The sequence below is a fragment of the Rhinatrema bivittatum genome, chromosome 3 (genome assembly GCF_901001135.1).
Source record: "Rhinatrema bivittatum chromosome 3, aRhiBiv1.1, whole genome shotgun sequence".
NCBI classification, from domain to species: Eukaryota; Metazoa; Chordata; class Amphibia; order Gymnophiona; family Rhinatrematidae; genus Rhinatrema; species Rhinatrema bivittatum.
The window spans coordinates 215,258,217-215,273,992 of record NC_042617.1 but is presented as its reverse complement, the minus strand read 5'-3'; the positions used below and the strand labels follow the sequence as shown (position 1 = coordinate 215,273,992).

At 43.3% G+C, this 15,776-nt stretch overlaps 1 protein-coding gene across 1 annotated transcript in view; it reads right to left on the bottom strand.

Annotated features, from left to right (window-relative positions):
* ABCB10 (ATP binding cassette subfamily B member 10) overlaps nucleotides 1-15,776 on the bottom strand; it is a 244,031-nt gene that overhangs the window by 167,257 nt on the left and 60,998 nt on the right. The window contains 1 exon segment of the mRNA XM_029594183.1: nucleotides 3,103-3,237. Within this exon segment, the coding sequence (XP_029450043.1) occupies nucleotides 3,103-3,237 (135 nt within the window).

Below are 15,776 nucleotides of genomic sequence, written 5' to 3'. Positions count from 1 at the left end.
CTGCCGGGGAGATGGATGGCCTACTAAAGTCACCCATATTCTCCCTGACATACTCAGACATTGTTTCCGTTGGATGGATAGAGAGTACACTATCTCGAGGTGATGTTTTACCCAGCAATAAATTGATGGTGCAATCGTATGGGTGATGAGGTGGGAAAATCTCAGTCTGTTTCTTAATGACGATGTCTGCAAAGGATGAATAGGGCATGGAGCCGCCCGAAGGAGCTGGGAGGTCTGATGTACAGAGTTGTATGGGGGGTATATAGGACATAGGCAGTTCTGGAAACAATGGTCACCCCAGGAGAGGATATCCTCATTTCGTCAGTTCATGACCAGTCAGTGTTGCTGCAACCAGAGTAGATCAAGCAGTACAGGGTTGACAGCCTTCCAAAGTACAAAAAATGAAATGCGTTGTTCATGCAGAAGCCCACTCCTAGTGTCATGGGGTCAGTGGTTTAGTGAATGGCTCCATAAACCGAAGAAATGCAGGAGGGTTTTTTTTTAATGACATAAGAACATGCCATACTGGGTCAGACCAAGGGTCCATCAAGCCTAGCATCCTGTCTCCAATCCAGGCCATAAGAACCTGGCAAGTTCCCAAAAACTAAGTCTATCCCATGTTACTGTTGCTAGTAATACCAGTGGCTATTTTCTAAGTCAACTTAATTAATAGCAGGTAATGGACTTCTCCTCCAAGAACTTATCCAATCCTTTTTTGAACCCAGCTACACTAACTGCACTAATCACATCCCCTGGCAACAAATTCCAGAGTTTAATTGTGCGTTGAGTGAAAAAGAACTTTCTCTGATTAGTTTTAAATGTGCCATATGCTAACTTTATGGAGTGCCACCTAGTCCTTCTATTATCCAAAAGAGTAAATAACCGATTCACATTTACCCGTTCTAGACCTCTCATGATTTCATATGTCTCTATCATATCTCCCCTCAGCCATCTCTTCTCCAAGCTGAACAGCCCTAACCTCTTCAGCCTTTCCTCATAGGGGAGCTGTTCCATACCCTTTATCATTTTGGTCACCCTTCTCTGTACCTTCTCCATCACAACTATATCCTTTTTGAGATGCGGCGACCAGAATTGTGCACAGTATTCAAGGTGCGGTCTCACCATGGAGCGATATAGAGGCATTATGACATTTTCCGTTTTATTAACCATTCCCTTCCTAATAATTCCTAACATTCTGTTTGCTTTTTTTTTACTGCTGCAGCACACTGAGCTGACGATTTTAAAGTATTATCGACTATGATGCCTAGATCTTTTTCCTGGGTGGTAGCTCCTAATATGGAACCTAACATCGTGTAACTACAGCAAGGGTTATTTTTCCCTCTATGTAATACCTTGCACTTGTCCACATTAAATTTCATCTGCCATTTGGATGCCCAATCTTCCAGTCTTGCAAGATCCTCCTGTAATGTACCACCGTCCGCTTGTGATTTAACTACTCTGATTAATTTTGTATCATCTGCAAATTTGATAACCTCACTCGTCGTATTCCTTTCCAGATCATTTATATATATATTGAAAAGCACCTGTCCAAGTACAGATCCCTGAGGCACTCCACTGTTTACTCTTTTCCACTGAGAAAATTGTCCATTTAATCCATTTTTAGGTCTTCCCCAGCTGGCTAGCTATTCCCCCGTTTTGGGATTGGCTGAGCTCCCCTTTATAAGCTGGGTAGAGCACAAGGAAGGTGTGGATGGAGATAGATTTTTATTGGAAGTGGAAGCTGCTGTCCTGTGTAAATCCCAGTAGGCCCCCTGGTCTGCACCAGTGGGATACACTAGGAGAGTTTGGAGGATTTTGACTTTTGAGAGCTGGTTTGGTTTTTTGACCTGCTCCCAGTTCAGGATGGAACCCCCTGCCTGAAGAGACAGGACTGGGTGCTGTTTGCCCTGCCGCCAATCCAGGTGGGTCTGCATTTGCCCAGGGTGCTACTTTACCTTGCATCCAGCAAAAGTGGGAACTGTAGTGACCTATAAAGAGAAAACGACCTTAATTTTTGCAGAAGATTCTTTATCATCTTGTTTTGAAAGGGGGGGGGGGGTGTTTTTTCCACCACCAGCATCCTGCCTTACTTTTGAAGAAAGTTTTTTCTCTCTTCACTGGGGAGAGACTTGACCATTAGGACACTGATTCAGAAGCTGAGCCTGGATAGAGACTGTAGTACTTGGAGATGCTATCCTGTTTTTTTCTTTTGATGATTTTACAACTCTTGCTGGACTTTATTTTTAAGTTACAGTAAAACTATTTTTGTTGCATACCACTCCAAGCCTCTGCCTGCTCATTTATACCTCAAGAGCCAGACTGAACTGTGAGATCTGCCTATCTGAGTACATATTGGAGAGAGTCTGTTTGGTTGTGACTGTACCAGGTATTTAGCCCCAGGAGCTTAGGGCATGTCCTCCTCCTTGCTGGTTGAACCCTGGCTCCCTTGGTGGCTTACTGTAGTGTTTTGGATGGTGCAAATGAGAGGAAAGATATATCCGGGAGACAGTGGCCCCAGGTACTTCTGCTGTGATCCCTGTAATAGGGACCTTTAAACCAAGAAGGGGTTACACAGTTATTGGCAAGATTATATTAGGCAAGATTATATTAGACAGGTGTATGATCTCCTAATTTAAAGTGCATACCTGGCCTACTCTTAAGAACATAACATGCCATGCTGGGTCAGACCAAGGGTCCATCAAGCCCAGCATCTTGTTTCCAACAGTGGCCAATCCAGGCCATAAGAACCTGGCAAGTACCCTTCTTACTGAGAAGTCATGTTCCAGTATATTTCATATAAATCAGCAAGCCAACATCTTCCCACCTTCTCTGTCTCTTTACACTAGTAGGTAACCTGTAACACATTTTCTTAAGGAGGTCAATACTGAGTTTACATCTAATGCACAAAGTGGAGCTAGAAAACAAAACTCTAAATCGATCTGTAAACATTTTACAAAGCAAGGCCATCAAATGAAAGACAGGCTTTAATTTCAAAGAACACTGAATTTTTTGAAGGGAAAAACTCACTTCTCTCCACAATACCACTGCAATTCCACACTGGAAAATCTCATATCCTAGAGGGATCTTCACAAGATTGATTACCTGTGTGGCCTCCGCAAGGGCATCCTGGGTCAGTCTGGTAAGTTTACGCAGGTATCGTCCATAAACTACAGCAACAATGGCAAGGGGCGGCACAACACTCAAAACAAATGCAGCCAGTTTTGGAGAGACAAAAAACTACAAAAAAGAAAATAATACATAAGTTATAATTTGTAAACTGGAATGGCAAATATTTCAACATCTCCTGCCACACAATACAAGTATTTCAATAGTCAAATAGGTGACTATTTGAAATTGAGTGTCTCAAATTCATCTAGTGGTGCTTGTTATTTTTTTGCAGATAAAGCAAAGTCTGAAAGCCCTGAGAAATTTTAGTGAGTGTAAATCTCATATGCTTCTACTAGAAACAAGCTTACAAGCCCAATGGCTCCTGCAGCACACGGACACAGGAATACAGTTGGAAGTGGTTTTATTTATTTAACATAAAAAGCAGGCATTCACTGGTAGGAAATAGATTTATACTCAGTCAAAGATACAGTCCAGGCAGGGGCAGCTCAAGGCAAGGAAAAGCTGTGCATGTGCAGGCGCCCAGATGACAAAAAGCACTCGTTGGGCCCTGCCAGCAGCACATGAATTTTCTTTTTCTTTTTTTTTTTCTGCTGCCGGCAGATTGGGCTCTGCCAGTGGCACATGGAGCCAACTTTCACTTTTTGGCAATTGGCAGGAGTGGATAGGAATACTGCAGGGCTGGGCATGTGCCAAGGTGAGGCAGTAGCCAGAGGAGCATTTCTACAACCCTAAAATTTTGCCGCCTTAGGCTGTTACCTCATTCTACCCCTGTGTCCGAGTCTCAGTACTGCAGAATCCTTTGACTGACAATACAACACAATTTGTAGACAGTCTATCCACTTCAGAATAACATTAACACTAACACATTGCTTGGTAAACTCATAGTCTCCTCCAGGATCCCAAATTCTGTTCTGGCCACCATGAATAACTGGGAGGTTTCCCAGCACTCCTTTTGAGTCCCCTGAGGACCAATCTGGATCCTCAGGGGCAGGGCCATATGACCAGCTAGCTGTATGGCAGAGTTGGCTTTTTCTGAACCTCTCTGTGGCTCTGTGAGTAAAGCCCCAGTCCTGAATTGGGCAGCCCCCAGTTCAAAACACTTTTCCCCCTGAACACGAGACCTGGAAGCTAAATGTAATTCAGGTTTGATTAGAAAATGAAAAAGAGATTTTTGTCTCATTTGTCTTGGATGTTTTACATCTTAAGAAAAAAAATAACAACAACCAAGGAAATCGGAACATTCTTTAAGCATTTTACCAATAATATGACCTGGAACAGCTGGCCACCCTGTATTAGAACACTCTACTAAGGACCCATCCATACCCCCTCAGTCCCTCCCCCATCCATCTGGAGGATCTGGATTGGATGCCTGAACTGTATTTAGCCCAGCCATTTTAACACACATTAGGATCAGTTTGAGGAAGCAGTTGAAGAATAAGGATAAGGATGTTTCAGTTTTACACTATGGTGAGGCCTCCCAGCTTCATGCAAATGGAGTTTCTTTTAGAAGAGACACCTCATCGTGCACTCCCTGCCAGTGGGTCCTTTTCTTACTATTTTACAGAGAGAGAGATTTTTATCTCTGATACCCTTTTCAGTCGAAAGGGCTCTCACCAGGGGACCAAAGATCTGTGAGCCTATTCTAAGCTCCAGGTGGGCAAGCCCCAGTGATGGATCCTGCTGCAAGGGACAGTGAAAGCAGAAGATGTATCCAGTTTAATTTTTTAAGTATTTTTTGGACTTGAACAGAGTGAGGAGGACCCCCCCTTCCCCACTGGGATTGCAGTCTGAGAACTAGCCAGAGCTCACTGACTTTTCCCCAAGAGAAGTCCCCTAGAATTATCAATAAACAAAGGATGGAAGAACAAGATCAGGAGATCCCAACTGGATCTCAAAAAACCAAGCGACCAGGACGGGTTGGGAGTCTGAGGAAGAAGATGAACTAAGATAGGATTTTTGCAGTAAAGCTGGGGACCCCTCCACTAGGATTCCCAGAAAGCTGCAAGGGCTCTACCCAGAGGTCTGAATAAAGGACACCTACGTACAGAGGAAAATCATTAAAATACCATCAGCCAGATGCAAATTCACACTTCTGGACAATGGACTTGGTTTATGATTACTAATCAGTAAAATTTTATTATTCGCAATGTAAATATGCTATTCCTACTTATATAAGCTGTATATATATTTATTATCTCCCTTGTTTAAATGTTTAACCAAAGTTACCATTTGATGTTTATTTTGTTTATCACAGTTCTGTGTTCTATGTAAAAGATACGCCCCTTTTTGTGGCCTTCCATATTTTATTTTTATTATTTTATTTAAGTCTTTTCTATACCCTCGTTTAGTAGTTTCCGTCACAACGGTTTACAATAGGCACAAACAAATAATGATGCTGAAACGTTACTTTACACAAGTGCCATATCGGTCCTGTACATAGTTTTTTAAAATAAGATAAATGTAGCGTGATAAGACACTGTACAGTGTTTTTTTTTTTCGGAATTAAAAGCAATGCTAATTTTATCCGTGTCACTTTGCCTTATAGTGATAGATGATCAGACAAAGTAATATAAAAAATAAATAAAATACAGCTACACGCGTCTTGCTATTGTTCATATCTCGCACTTCACCGGCTTCACTATTCACCTAATCTCTTTGATAGGCCTTCTTAAATAACCAGGTTTTTAGGTTTTTTCGAAAGGATTTGTTGTCGCTTTGTAACCTTAATTCTAAAGGCATGGTGTTCCATAGTATGGGTCCTGCCAGCGATAGAGCTCTTTCTCTTACTTGTGTGAGTCTTGCTGTTTTGACTGATGGAATTGTAAGAAGTACTTTGTTAGCTGATCTTAGATTTCTGTTTGGTACGTGAACACGGAGGGCTGTGTTGAGCCACTCTGCTTTTTCATTGTGTATTAATTTATGTGTGGTGCAAAGTGTTTTGTATTGAACTCTTTGTTCAATTGGGAGCCAGTGTAACTCGGCTAGGGTTTCTGTGATGTGGTCTTTTTTTTACTTTTTCCTGTCAAAATTCTTGCCGCAGTGTTTTGTAGAATTTGTAATGGTCTAAGTGATGTGTATGATAGACCTAGTAGTAAGGTATTCCAGTAGTCTGTGCTTGCAAAAATCAATGCTTGTAGCACTGAACGAAAGTTTATAGTCGTTAGCAGCGGTTTGAGTCTTCTGAGAACCATATTGTTCCATGTAAACCGGTATGATGTGTAAGCGGCTATCGGTATATAAAAAAATGTTAAATAAATAAATAAAATTTTATTTAACACCCAGAACCTGATCCTGTCTATTCATTACAGCCTCACCTCATGAGAAGCACCTACAGTATACACACACACTGGGGGCAACATAACATTTGTCTGGGCCACAAGCGAGAGCTTACTTCCATAAAAAGAATTCCCCCCAGGGATTAAGAGTCAAGCATGGGAGTAATCTGCTAGCCGGAGCAGCCCCTGGAGATATAAATTAGTTATGTTGCCTGGAAGGAGTAATTACTTCTAAAAAAGGGGTTACATTCCAAAGCCAGATACTAGGTGCTAGAAATGATTGGACCTGCAGCAACCAAGCATTCTCAAACGACACTACAACTATCAAGCTGGCAATTTGTTCCTGGAGGTTTTGGTTTTGCCCTAGTAGATTCCTCCTGCTCCTTTAGGTTTCCATCTCAAAGTGGAATTAGCCTCTATTGAGCCCACAGAGCCTTGAGTCTTTATTTATATCTAACTAGCCGTTAAGCCCGTAACAACGGGCTACATTAACATTTTTTTTCAGTCCATTTCCTTACCCCTCATTCTTCTTTTCAACATCAAATCAAACCCATCATTAAATCAGGGTTCTTTAAGCTAAGAGTTGTTCATGGTCTAAAGTCCCTGCTTTATCCTTCTGAGTTCTGTAGAGTTGTACAGGCTCCAACAGATTCCTTTCCTTCATTATTGTAATGCTGTATTTTCAGGACTACCTGCTTATGCTTTGAAAGCATTACAATTATAGGAAAATTTGGAAGCCCATCTTATTACTTGCACAAATATGTGAGAACACATTACTCCCATCTCAGACGGGGTATATATCCAGGAACCCAGGAACACCTTAAGAATAGGACTTAGGTATCTGAACACGGTTCACCTTAAGATAGCCTGTGTCTAGAGTTCCCTTTCTCATCTGGCCTGGGATATAATGTGGCTGAGAGAAGAGCAAAGGAAGGCCCTAGACTTCTAGGAGCGAAAAGCTTTGGACTAATCATGAGTAAAAAGAGAAGGCAGCCCCTTCAAGATAGCTGACTTCTTTTGTGTTTGTGCTACTAGGTTAATATTGTGAATGTGGAATACTGTTGCTTTATTTTGCTCTGTAAATAAAGTGCATGAACAGAGAAAGCCTTGACCGCTGCTTTCTGTGCCTCGCTATCCTAAAAGAATTGCATTGGCTGCCTGTGTGTCATATAAAATTGATTCTATGGCACATAACTTTTTAAAATTCAATTCTTTCCCTTGCGTAAATGCTCTCCTGAGGATTTACATTCCAAACATATTCTTCGCTCTTCATAGAGGGGCCTTTTACATGTTCAAGCAAAAGAGCATTTTCAGTTGCTGATCCAGAATTCTGGAATAGCTTACCCAAAGAATTAAGGTTGATGACATGCCCAAAGCAATTTAAGTCTCTGTTGAAGTCCTATCTATTTAAACTAGCATAAGAATCATTTTTAACATTTGTGTTCTGATTTTAGTTTGGTTTTCATCTGTTTTAAATATTTGAACTATGGCTACATTTTTTAGTGTGTGTTTTTCTCTTGTGTGTTTTATTGTTTTATGTTTATTTATTCACTTTGAATGTTTTATTGTAAATCACCTAGAGCCTTTGTGCACCAGGCTATTCATAAATTCTGATAAAGATAGTTTGCTGAAAACTGCTTACAGATTTAAACCAGGTTTTGAGCCGTAACATGTTTTGAGTGTATCATAAGAAGTGCCGTGCTGCGTCAAACCAAAAGTCCATCAAGCCCAGTATCCCATCTTTGATAGTATCCAATCTCAAAAAGTAGATCCAGTTTCTTGCTACTTATTCCCTATTACAAGTGGTGGGTCTTCCTGAGTCACCTGCTTAGCTATTTATGGACTTTTCTTCCAGGAATTTCTCCAGACCCTATTATGATTGTTGCCTTGACCACATTTTCTGGCAACAATTTCACAGTTTGATTGTGTTTTGAGTGACAATTTTCTTCAAGTTGTTTTAAATCTGCTACCTGTTAGCATCTTTTTATTTTGTACAATAGAAACCCTTCAGGTATCTCTTATGTTTTATAATTTGTCATTTTGTTTGCATTTATGTAATACACATCAAGTTAGAAATGTGAAATACAAATAAATAAAGAACAAAGTGACATGTATGATGATATATGGTCTCTGTATTGGAAATGGAGAAGGGAGAGAGTAATAACAGATTATGTATCTGTACTGTCTAAAATGCCTATGTTGCTACATCTGTCTGGTTTAAATAAAAAGTTCTAAAAAATAAAATCTTTCCTTCCTCAGGAAGCTTATGCACATGTTCGCCAACAAAAAATATGACACTTTGAAGTTTTGGTATACACAATCTTAGATGTAAGGGTTTTTTGTGTAACCCTTACTGGGGGGAGTTAAGTCCCAAGGGCATACAAACATATTTGTTTTCTTCGGGGCTGCTCCAGCTAGCAATTAACTCCCATGTGTGACTCTCTGTCATGTGGTGGATTCTTTTTATGGGGGGGGGGGGGGGGGCCTCTCGCTTATCGCCCAGACCATGGTGTCTTGCTTTCAGCGTGTGTAGAATGTAGCTGTATTCCAAGGGGTGAGATGCTGGGATAAATCAGACAGGACCAGGCTCTGGGTGTTAAAATAAAGTTTACAAATTTGGCAATGATTAAATAAAAATCAGTTTAGTCCATAATGTTAAAGTTGCATCTGACTGCTGGTACATGTGTATTTCTCTGTAGGTAGGTGTCCTTTTCTTTCAGATATCCGGGGTAGAGCTTCCCATGGTGATTTTTATTGCGCTAAGTTCACACAGTAGCTAACTTGGAATCCTATTGAAGGGATCCCCTCAATCACAGCAAAAAACAGTCCTACCTGAATCCATATCCTTCCTGAACACCCAACCTGTCCTGGTCCCTTGGAGTGGAGATCTGTTTGGGGGTCTCCAGGTCTTGATCTTTCATCCTTAGTTCTGATAATCGAGGACTTCTCGTGGGGGAAAAGTCAGAAAGGGATCAGGCAACACAAGCATTGCATCCTTGCAGGGAGGGGTGAATCAGAAAAACCTTCCCACACTGCTCATGTCCTAAAAATACTTATAAAAGGTAAAGCTGGATACATCTTTGGCCACTTTGTCTCTCTCAGAAGGATCTATCACTGGTGCTTGCCTCGTCTAGGGTGTAGAGTGGGCTCATAGGTCTTCAGTCATCTGGATAAGAGCCTTTTTGCCCCCAAAGGGGAATCTGGTGTAAAAATCTCTCTCTCTGCAATTAATATGAAAAGGACCCTCTGGCAGGGAGTGCTCAATCAGGTATTACTTCAAACTGAAAGTGCAGAGTGAGACTGGGAGAATAAAACCAAAACATCCTCATTGTTCAGAGTCTCTAAAACTGATCACTGAATTTTAAAATGGCTTGGCTAAATAGGTTGAAGTGTCCAACCACAGCCCTCCAGGATGGGAGGGGCTGAGGAGGGCTGGAAGGCTCATTGATAGTGTGTTCTAAACAGGGACCTGGTGACATCTAGTGGCCAACTGTAGGGTGCCACTAATTTGAAAAAACACAGTAAGGGACACAAATTCAAAATCTCTCTTGAAAAGAATCCATCTCTTGAAAAGAATCCATCTCTCTTGAAAAGAATCCATCAATAGTTGGAATTTACTGACAAATATCAGCAACTGCAACATATTTGCGCATAATTCAGTCAAGAACCAGAACTGTAAAACAAGAGTCAAAAATGTATGCTGAATTAAAAAATACACAAAGTAAAAAATATACACAAAAAAATAAAAGAATAATGTACATAAATCAGGTTTAATGTGCACAAAATATGATTTAGAAGCCTAAAGCAAATGCAAAGATGCTCGAAAGGCATAAAGTTTAAGTAGTACTTCTCTATGGGGAAGGAACTTATTAGCATCTGTTGTATTTGAAATTATTTATCACTATCGGGCCGATACAGTACAGTGCGCTCTGACGGAGCGCACTGTTAACCCGCCATGTTGATGGTCCTATTAGGTATTCCCGCGCGATTTAGAAAACAAAATGTGCAGCCAAGCCACACATTTTGCTTTCAGAAATTAGCGCCTACTCAAAGGTAGGTGCTAATTTCTTTGGGCACCGGGAAAGTGCACAGAAAAGCAGTAAAAACTGCTTTTCTGTGCACCCTCCAACTTAATATCAAGGCGATATTAAGTCGGAGGCCCCGAAAGTTTCCAAAAGCAAAAGAAATAAAATAAAAATTTGAAGTCGGCCCGCGGCTGTCAGGTCGAAAACTCGATGCCAGCAAAATTGGGCGTCGGCTGTCAAACCCGCTGACAGCCGCCGCTCCAGTCCAAAAGGAGGTGCTAGGGACGCTCTAGTGTCCCTAGCACCTCCTTTTGCCTGTTTTTACTGCCGAGCCTCATTTGAATAGAGAATCGCACGCACAGGAGAGTGGCCTGTGCGCGTGCCGGGAAAGCGGGCATTCGCCCGCTCTCCCGCGGACTTTACTGTATCGGCCCGTGAGTAAGCTCTTTTGGGAAGGCATTTACAGTAGCATTGTCGTCACCATTGTGCAGTACTTGTTCAGGCCAATGTAATAAGACCTGCGGTGAAATTGGTGCTATTTTTCAGCGCGTATTTTGTTTAGCGCACGCAGCAAAAGCAGGCGCCTCCAAGGGATGTAATAAGAGGACGGCATGCAAATGAGGTACATGCAGAAAATCCACACAATACAAATATCTGTGCAGATATGCGCATTACAATGCGCACTGAAGGTCCTATGTAATAACCCACGCACTAAACCCCCAATTAATGTGATGACCCGTAATTGATTCTTGGTTGAAAGCCTTCGCCTTTCATAAGGCAGTGAAGAAGTTAGTAATCCGGGAGTGGGACTAAAGGTGAGTAGAGCAATGTCTAACCCCTTCATCACCGACTTATCTGTTCAATAGGGTACAACAGCAACTGCATGTTTCACAATGCAGTGACATGCGAGGTAAAAATGAAGCCAGAGTTCGCAAAGCAGAGAGCCTCCAGCATTCAGCATTTCTGACATGTCCCTGTTCCCTCTCCAACTTCTCTTTTGGCTTCTGCAGCTTATTCTTCGACCTCCACATAGGCGCTTAAACTTAACTCCTGCCCTAACCCAGGTACTAAAAACCTTCTTTAAAAAAGAAACAATTTCTTTTTTAGGGGCTCCTGTCCATTTTACATTTGTTCTCTCTCCTCCTGACTTCTTCAGTTCCTCCCCTACATCTCACTGACATTGATCTTTTCCTGTCATCTCAATTTTCTTCATTCCTCTCTTTCTTCCTAAATATATACATAGTTAGGATGTCATCCCTTCTTCACCCCTCCAGTTCCTTTCCTAGCCTTATACCTCCCCAGTTCTCCTCTCTGAACCCTTTAGCTCCCCCTTACCTGCTGCTCCCTTTAATATCATTAACTATATGACACCCTTGTCCTTTCCCTCAAACATTGTTACATTTTATGCTTTCTCAAACACACCCCACCCCAATTCATTCTTCTCCTTCTTTCATTGTTCACCCTCTCTCTACCTTCCATCCTTCCCCCTCTCTCACCTATCCTCCTTCTCCCTCATTTTTCCAACCCCCCTAACTTCAATCCTCCCTCTCTTCTCACTCACATTTCACCTCACTCAACCCTCAACTTGCATCCTCCTCATTTTGTCATCTTCCAAGTCCCCTCTCCCGAAGCTAGACTGATTAGAAGAATTGGGCCACCGGAGGAAGTGACGTCACTCCTCATGTGAACAGCCTAATCCTCGGGCTCCGACTCCCCTGAACCTAAACAGTGCCGAAATCATGCTGAAATCAAGCCAGAGCACTTTAAAAATCAAATTTTGTGATAGTTACACCACACCTGCATGGAATACCAATGTCCACGAAGCGCAAATCGATGGACCTCCGCAAGTATTCATACTCAAAAGACGGCGAGGAGTCAGAGGGTGTACGTCCCAAAATGGCGTCTGAAGCAGCCAGAGGAAATGGAGGAGAGCTGCGAAGACCATAGTGAGCCATCCAGTGACTTACCCACCCGTACCGAGATGAGGAACTGGTTTGGTGAATTGAGGCAAGACCTAAAAAATTATAAAACAGAAGTATAATTCTGCATTGTCCTCCCGCTGAACCACGGGAGGACAATGCAGCGATAGGCAGACGGATCGATGAGGCTGAGATACGCCTCGACACACAGGGAGAAGGCTGGCACAACTTGCAGCGCAACTGTGAGGCTTTGCAGGCTTCTCACCGTTCTCTTTCTGACAAACTGGAGGACCTTGAAAACCGCAGCAGGCGGAGCAATATACGCATAAGGGGCATCACAGACACTGAAGAATATAACGACTGTGTGGATGTTGTGGTAAAAATCTCTAAATTCTTTTTGGCAATATTGGAGACAAAAACAAACAGTACAGATCCGAATATTTGGATCGAAAGAGCACACAGAACACTAGGGCCTAAGATAGCAAATAGGCCACGAGATATCATTGTATACTATCACTCCTACGCCCAAAAGGAGAAAATATTCAATGCTGCAAGGAAACAACGGACATGGCAGTGGGAAGGACACGAGATAGCTGCCTTTGCTGATTTAGCTGCAGCGACCTTAAAGAAACGGCAAGAATTCCACTGCATCACTAGCAAGCTGAGCACAGCCAACATACGATATCGGTGGCTCTTCCCTGGCGGATTATCGTTTACGCTCCAAGGGATGACACACCGAACCAATACCATGGGAGAAGCGGCAGCGATCCTACAAAAAGGCGGCATATCTATCGAGCTTCCTATTCCGGAACCACTGGAAGATCCACAAGCAAGTACAGCCAACCCCACGCAGCCACGCTGGCAAAGGGTCCAAAAAGGCAGAAGCCGCTTACAGAGCAACTCAGTGGGGGTGGAACGGAACCATGACCTGGCATGAGGGCCTATGGCTGGACTGGATATCTCCGGCAGGATTTTACCAGTGTTATATTCCGCAGTAAGAAACAGAACTTCCTGAGCTTGGTCATACCTATTTCAGGTTCAAAGAGAACTTCACTTTATCATAAATCGGCACACAGCATTGAATTAATCTGGGGGTCCAATGGGGGCGGCATGAGGGGCTCTCCTCCATACTATTCTGGGATAAGGGTTCATTATCCTAGGTCTGGACATAAAGGGGTGGGGTGGGGAAGAATTCCTACTATAGTGGTGATAGGGTTTCAGCTTTGGAGTTGGGGTGAAAACCCAGGTGCTGCAGCTGCACAAAAGGGTATCCTGTTAGATGATGCTTTTGAGGTTTTACGAATGTGGCCTACATGGAGGCTAAACTTTCAAAGGTCTCTCCTTATTCTGGTTCGGTTGCCAACTGAAATGGGGGGGCTGCTCGGGCGGAGGAGGTGGGGGTTTTGAATAATCTCATGGCGAACCTTAAATTTTTATCGTTAAATGTTAAAGGCCTCAATTCCCCCCGGAAACATAGTCTATTGTTCAAGGAGTTAGGGAGATTGAGAGCCGATGTCATGTTTCTCCAAGAAACCCACCTGAGAAAACGATTTCAGGGACTGACGAAGTCAGCTAAATTCCCCTACCAGTACTGGGCTGCCGCCTCACCCACGACAAAGTATATGGGGGTAGGCATAATGATCCATAAAGATTTACATTTCGAGTCGAGGGAGTGCTACTCAGATCCTGAGGGAAGGTTCATATTAGTTAAATTTCTCATGGGGGGAGAATTGTTTACGTTGGTCTCTGTATACGGTCCCACATTCCATAAAGATAAGGTTTATCTTTCCCTCACACAATCACTGCTGACTAAACTGGAGGGCCATTCAGTAATCGGAGGGGACTTTAATTTGACACTTAATCTCCGACTAGAAAACTCTATGGGCCAGAGTACTATTCTAAATCAGCTAGATTAGCATTGAAAGCGCTAATGAATGGTCAGGGAATGGCAGAAATCTGGAGGTCTAGATACCCTAACACACAAAATTATACCTTTTACTCTCATCCACATGAGAGCTACTTGTTGCGACCATCGCTGCCCGATGCCTCCACTACGCCCACCTTACCTCTTTGGTGACTCCCTCTTTGCCTGTTGGAAGTTTGGCTGCCGCGGCGTTATCGTGCCATTCTCCTCCAGCATCCCCGGTCCGGCTAGTCGCCGCACTCCACCATGTTTCCCAGCAGCCTAAGGGCGCGCGCGTGGCGCGGCCCCGACTCAAGTACCAGCAGTGACTCGAACCTCAGGGGCATCCCCCTGAGGTGACATCATCTCCACCGGATATTTAAGCTCTCTGAAATCGCTAACTAATTGAGTAAGCAAGGAGTTGGATTATAAGGGAAAGGTTTCCTTACGCTCCTAGCTACTCTGCCTCCTCGGACTTACCAGGGGTACCCGCTCCTCGGGGGCCTCGTTTCTCTTTGCCTTTCAGGTCGCAGTCTGGAACCAGTACTCGCTCCTCGAGGGCCCACGTACCTGGACTTGTTACTGAATACCACTTCTGCCAGGAAGTCATCGCTGCCTACAACACCAGTGAGTTACCATCTCTCTCTCAGAGCGTTCCCTGGAACCAGGTACTCGCTCCTCGAGGGCCTACTTCTTTCCAGCTCCTGGGCTGCTTCTAAGAGACTGTTATGTGAGAATTACCATCAAGGTTCTGTTCCTGAACTCTGCATACCCTGCCTACTCACTATATTCAGTTTCTCTACAGCTCAGTTATCCGGGATCGCTGTTCCAGTATCTGAGGGACTACAGCCCAGCCAGGCGTTCCAGCTCACTACTGCCGCCTCTGGTGGTTCCATATACTGTCTAATAAAAGAACTAGTGTGTGTCGGTCTCCTTACGCTGAACCTGACCGGTGGTCCCTCTTGGGATCTTCCCCTGGGGGCGTGGTCATCTGCTACCGGCTCAAGGATCCACCCACAACTACCTCAAACACCAACAATCAGGCCACCAAAGTACTCTCGCAAATTTACATACTGCTGGGGATTCAACCCTTTCATAAAACTAAACATATGGTAGCCTGGGAATATGATCTCCAGTGTAGCTTCTCACAAAAGGAATGGGAGGAGACATTCAGGCGCATGGGTAAGGGTTTAATAGCGGCCTCTATGATTGAAAATGCATTAAAATTATTATATAGGTGGCATTATTACCCAGCACAACTACACAGAATGCGTCCTTCCCTCTCTGATAAATGCTGGAGGGGCTGTTCCCAAACTGGGGGGTATTTTCATATGTGGTGATCATGTGCCTTGATCCGAGGTTTGTGGCGTTCCATAGAGTCATGGCTTGGGCAATTATTTGAAGACACTATAATACTCCTTCCTCAACAAGCTCTACTAGGTATACCATTGCAACTGACTGGGAAGCATGTCAATCGGTTGGCCAATTATATGTTTACTGTGACCCAGGTTAGCATTGCACAACG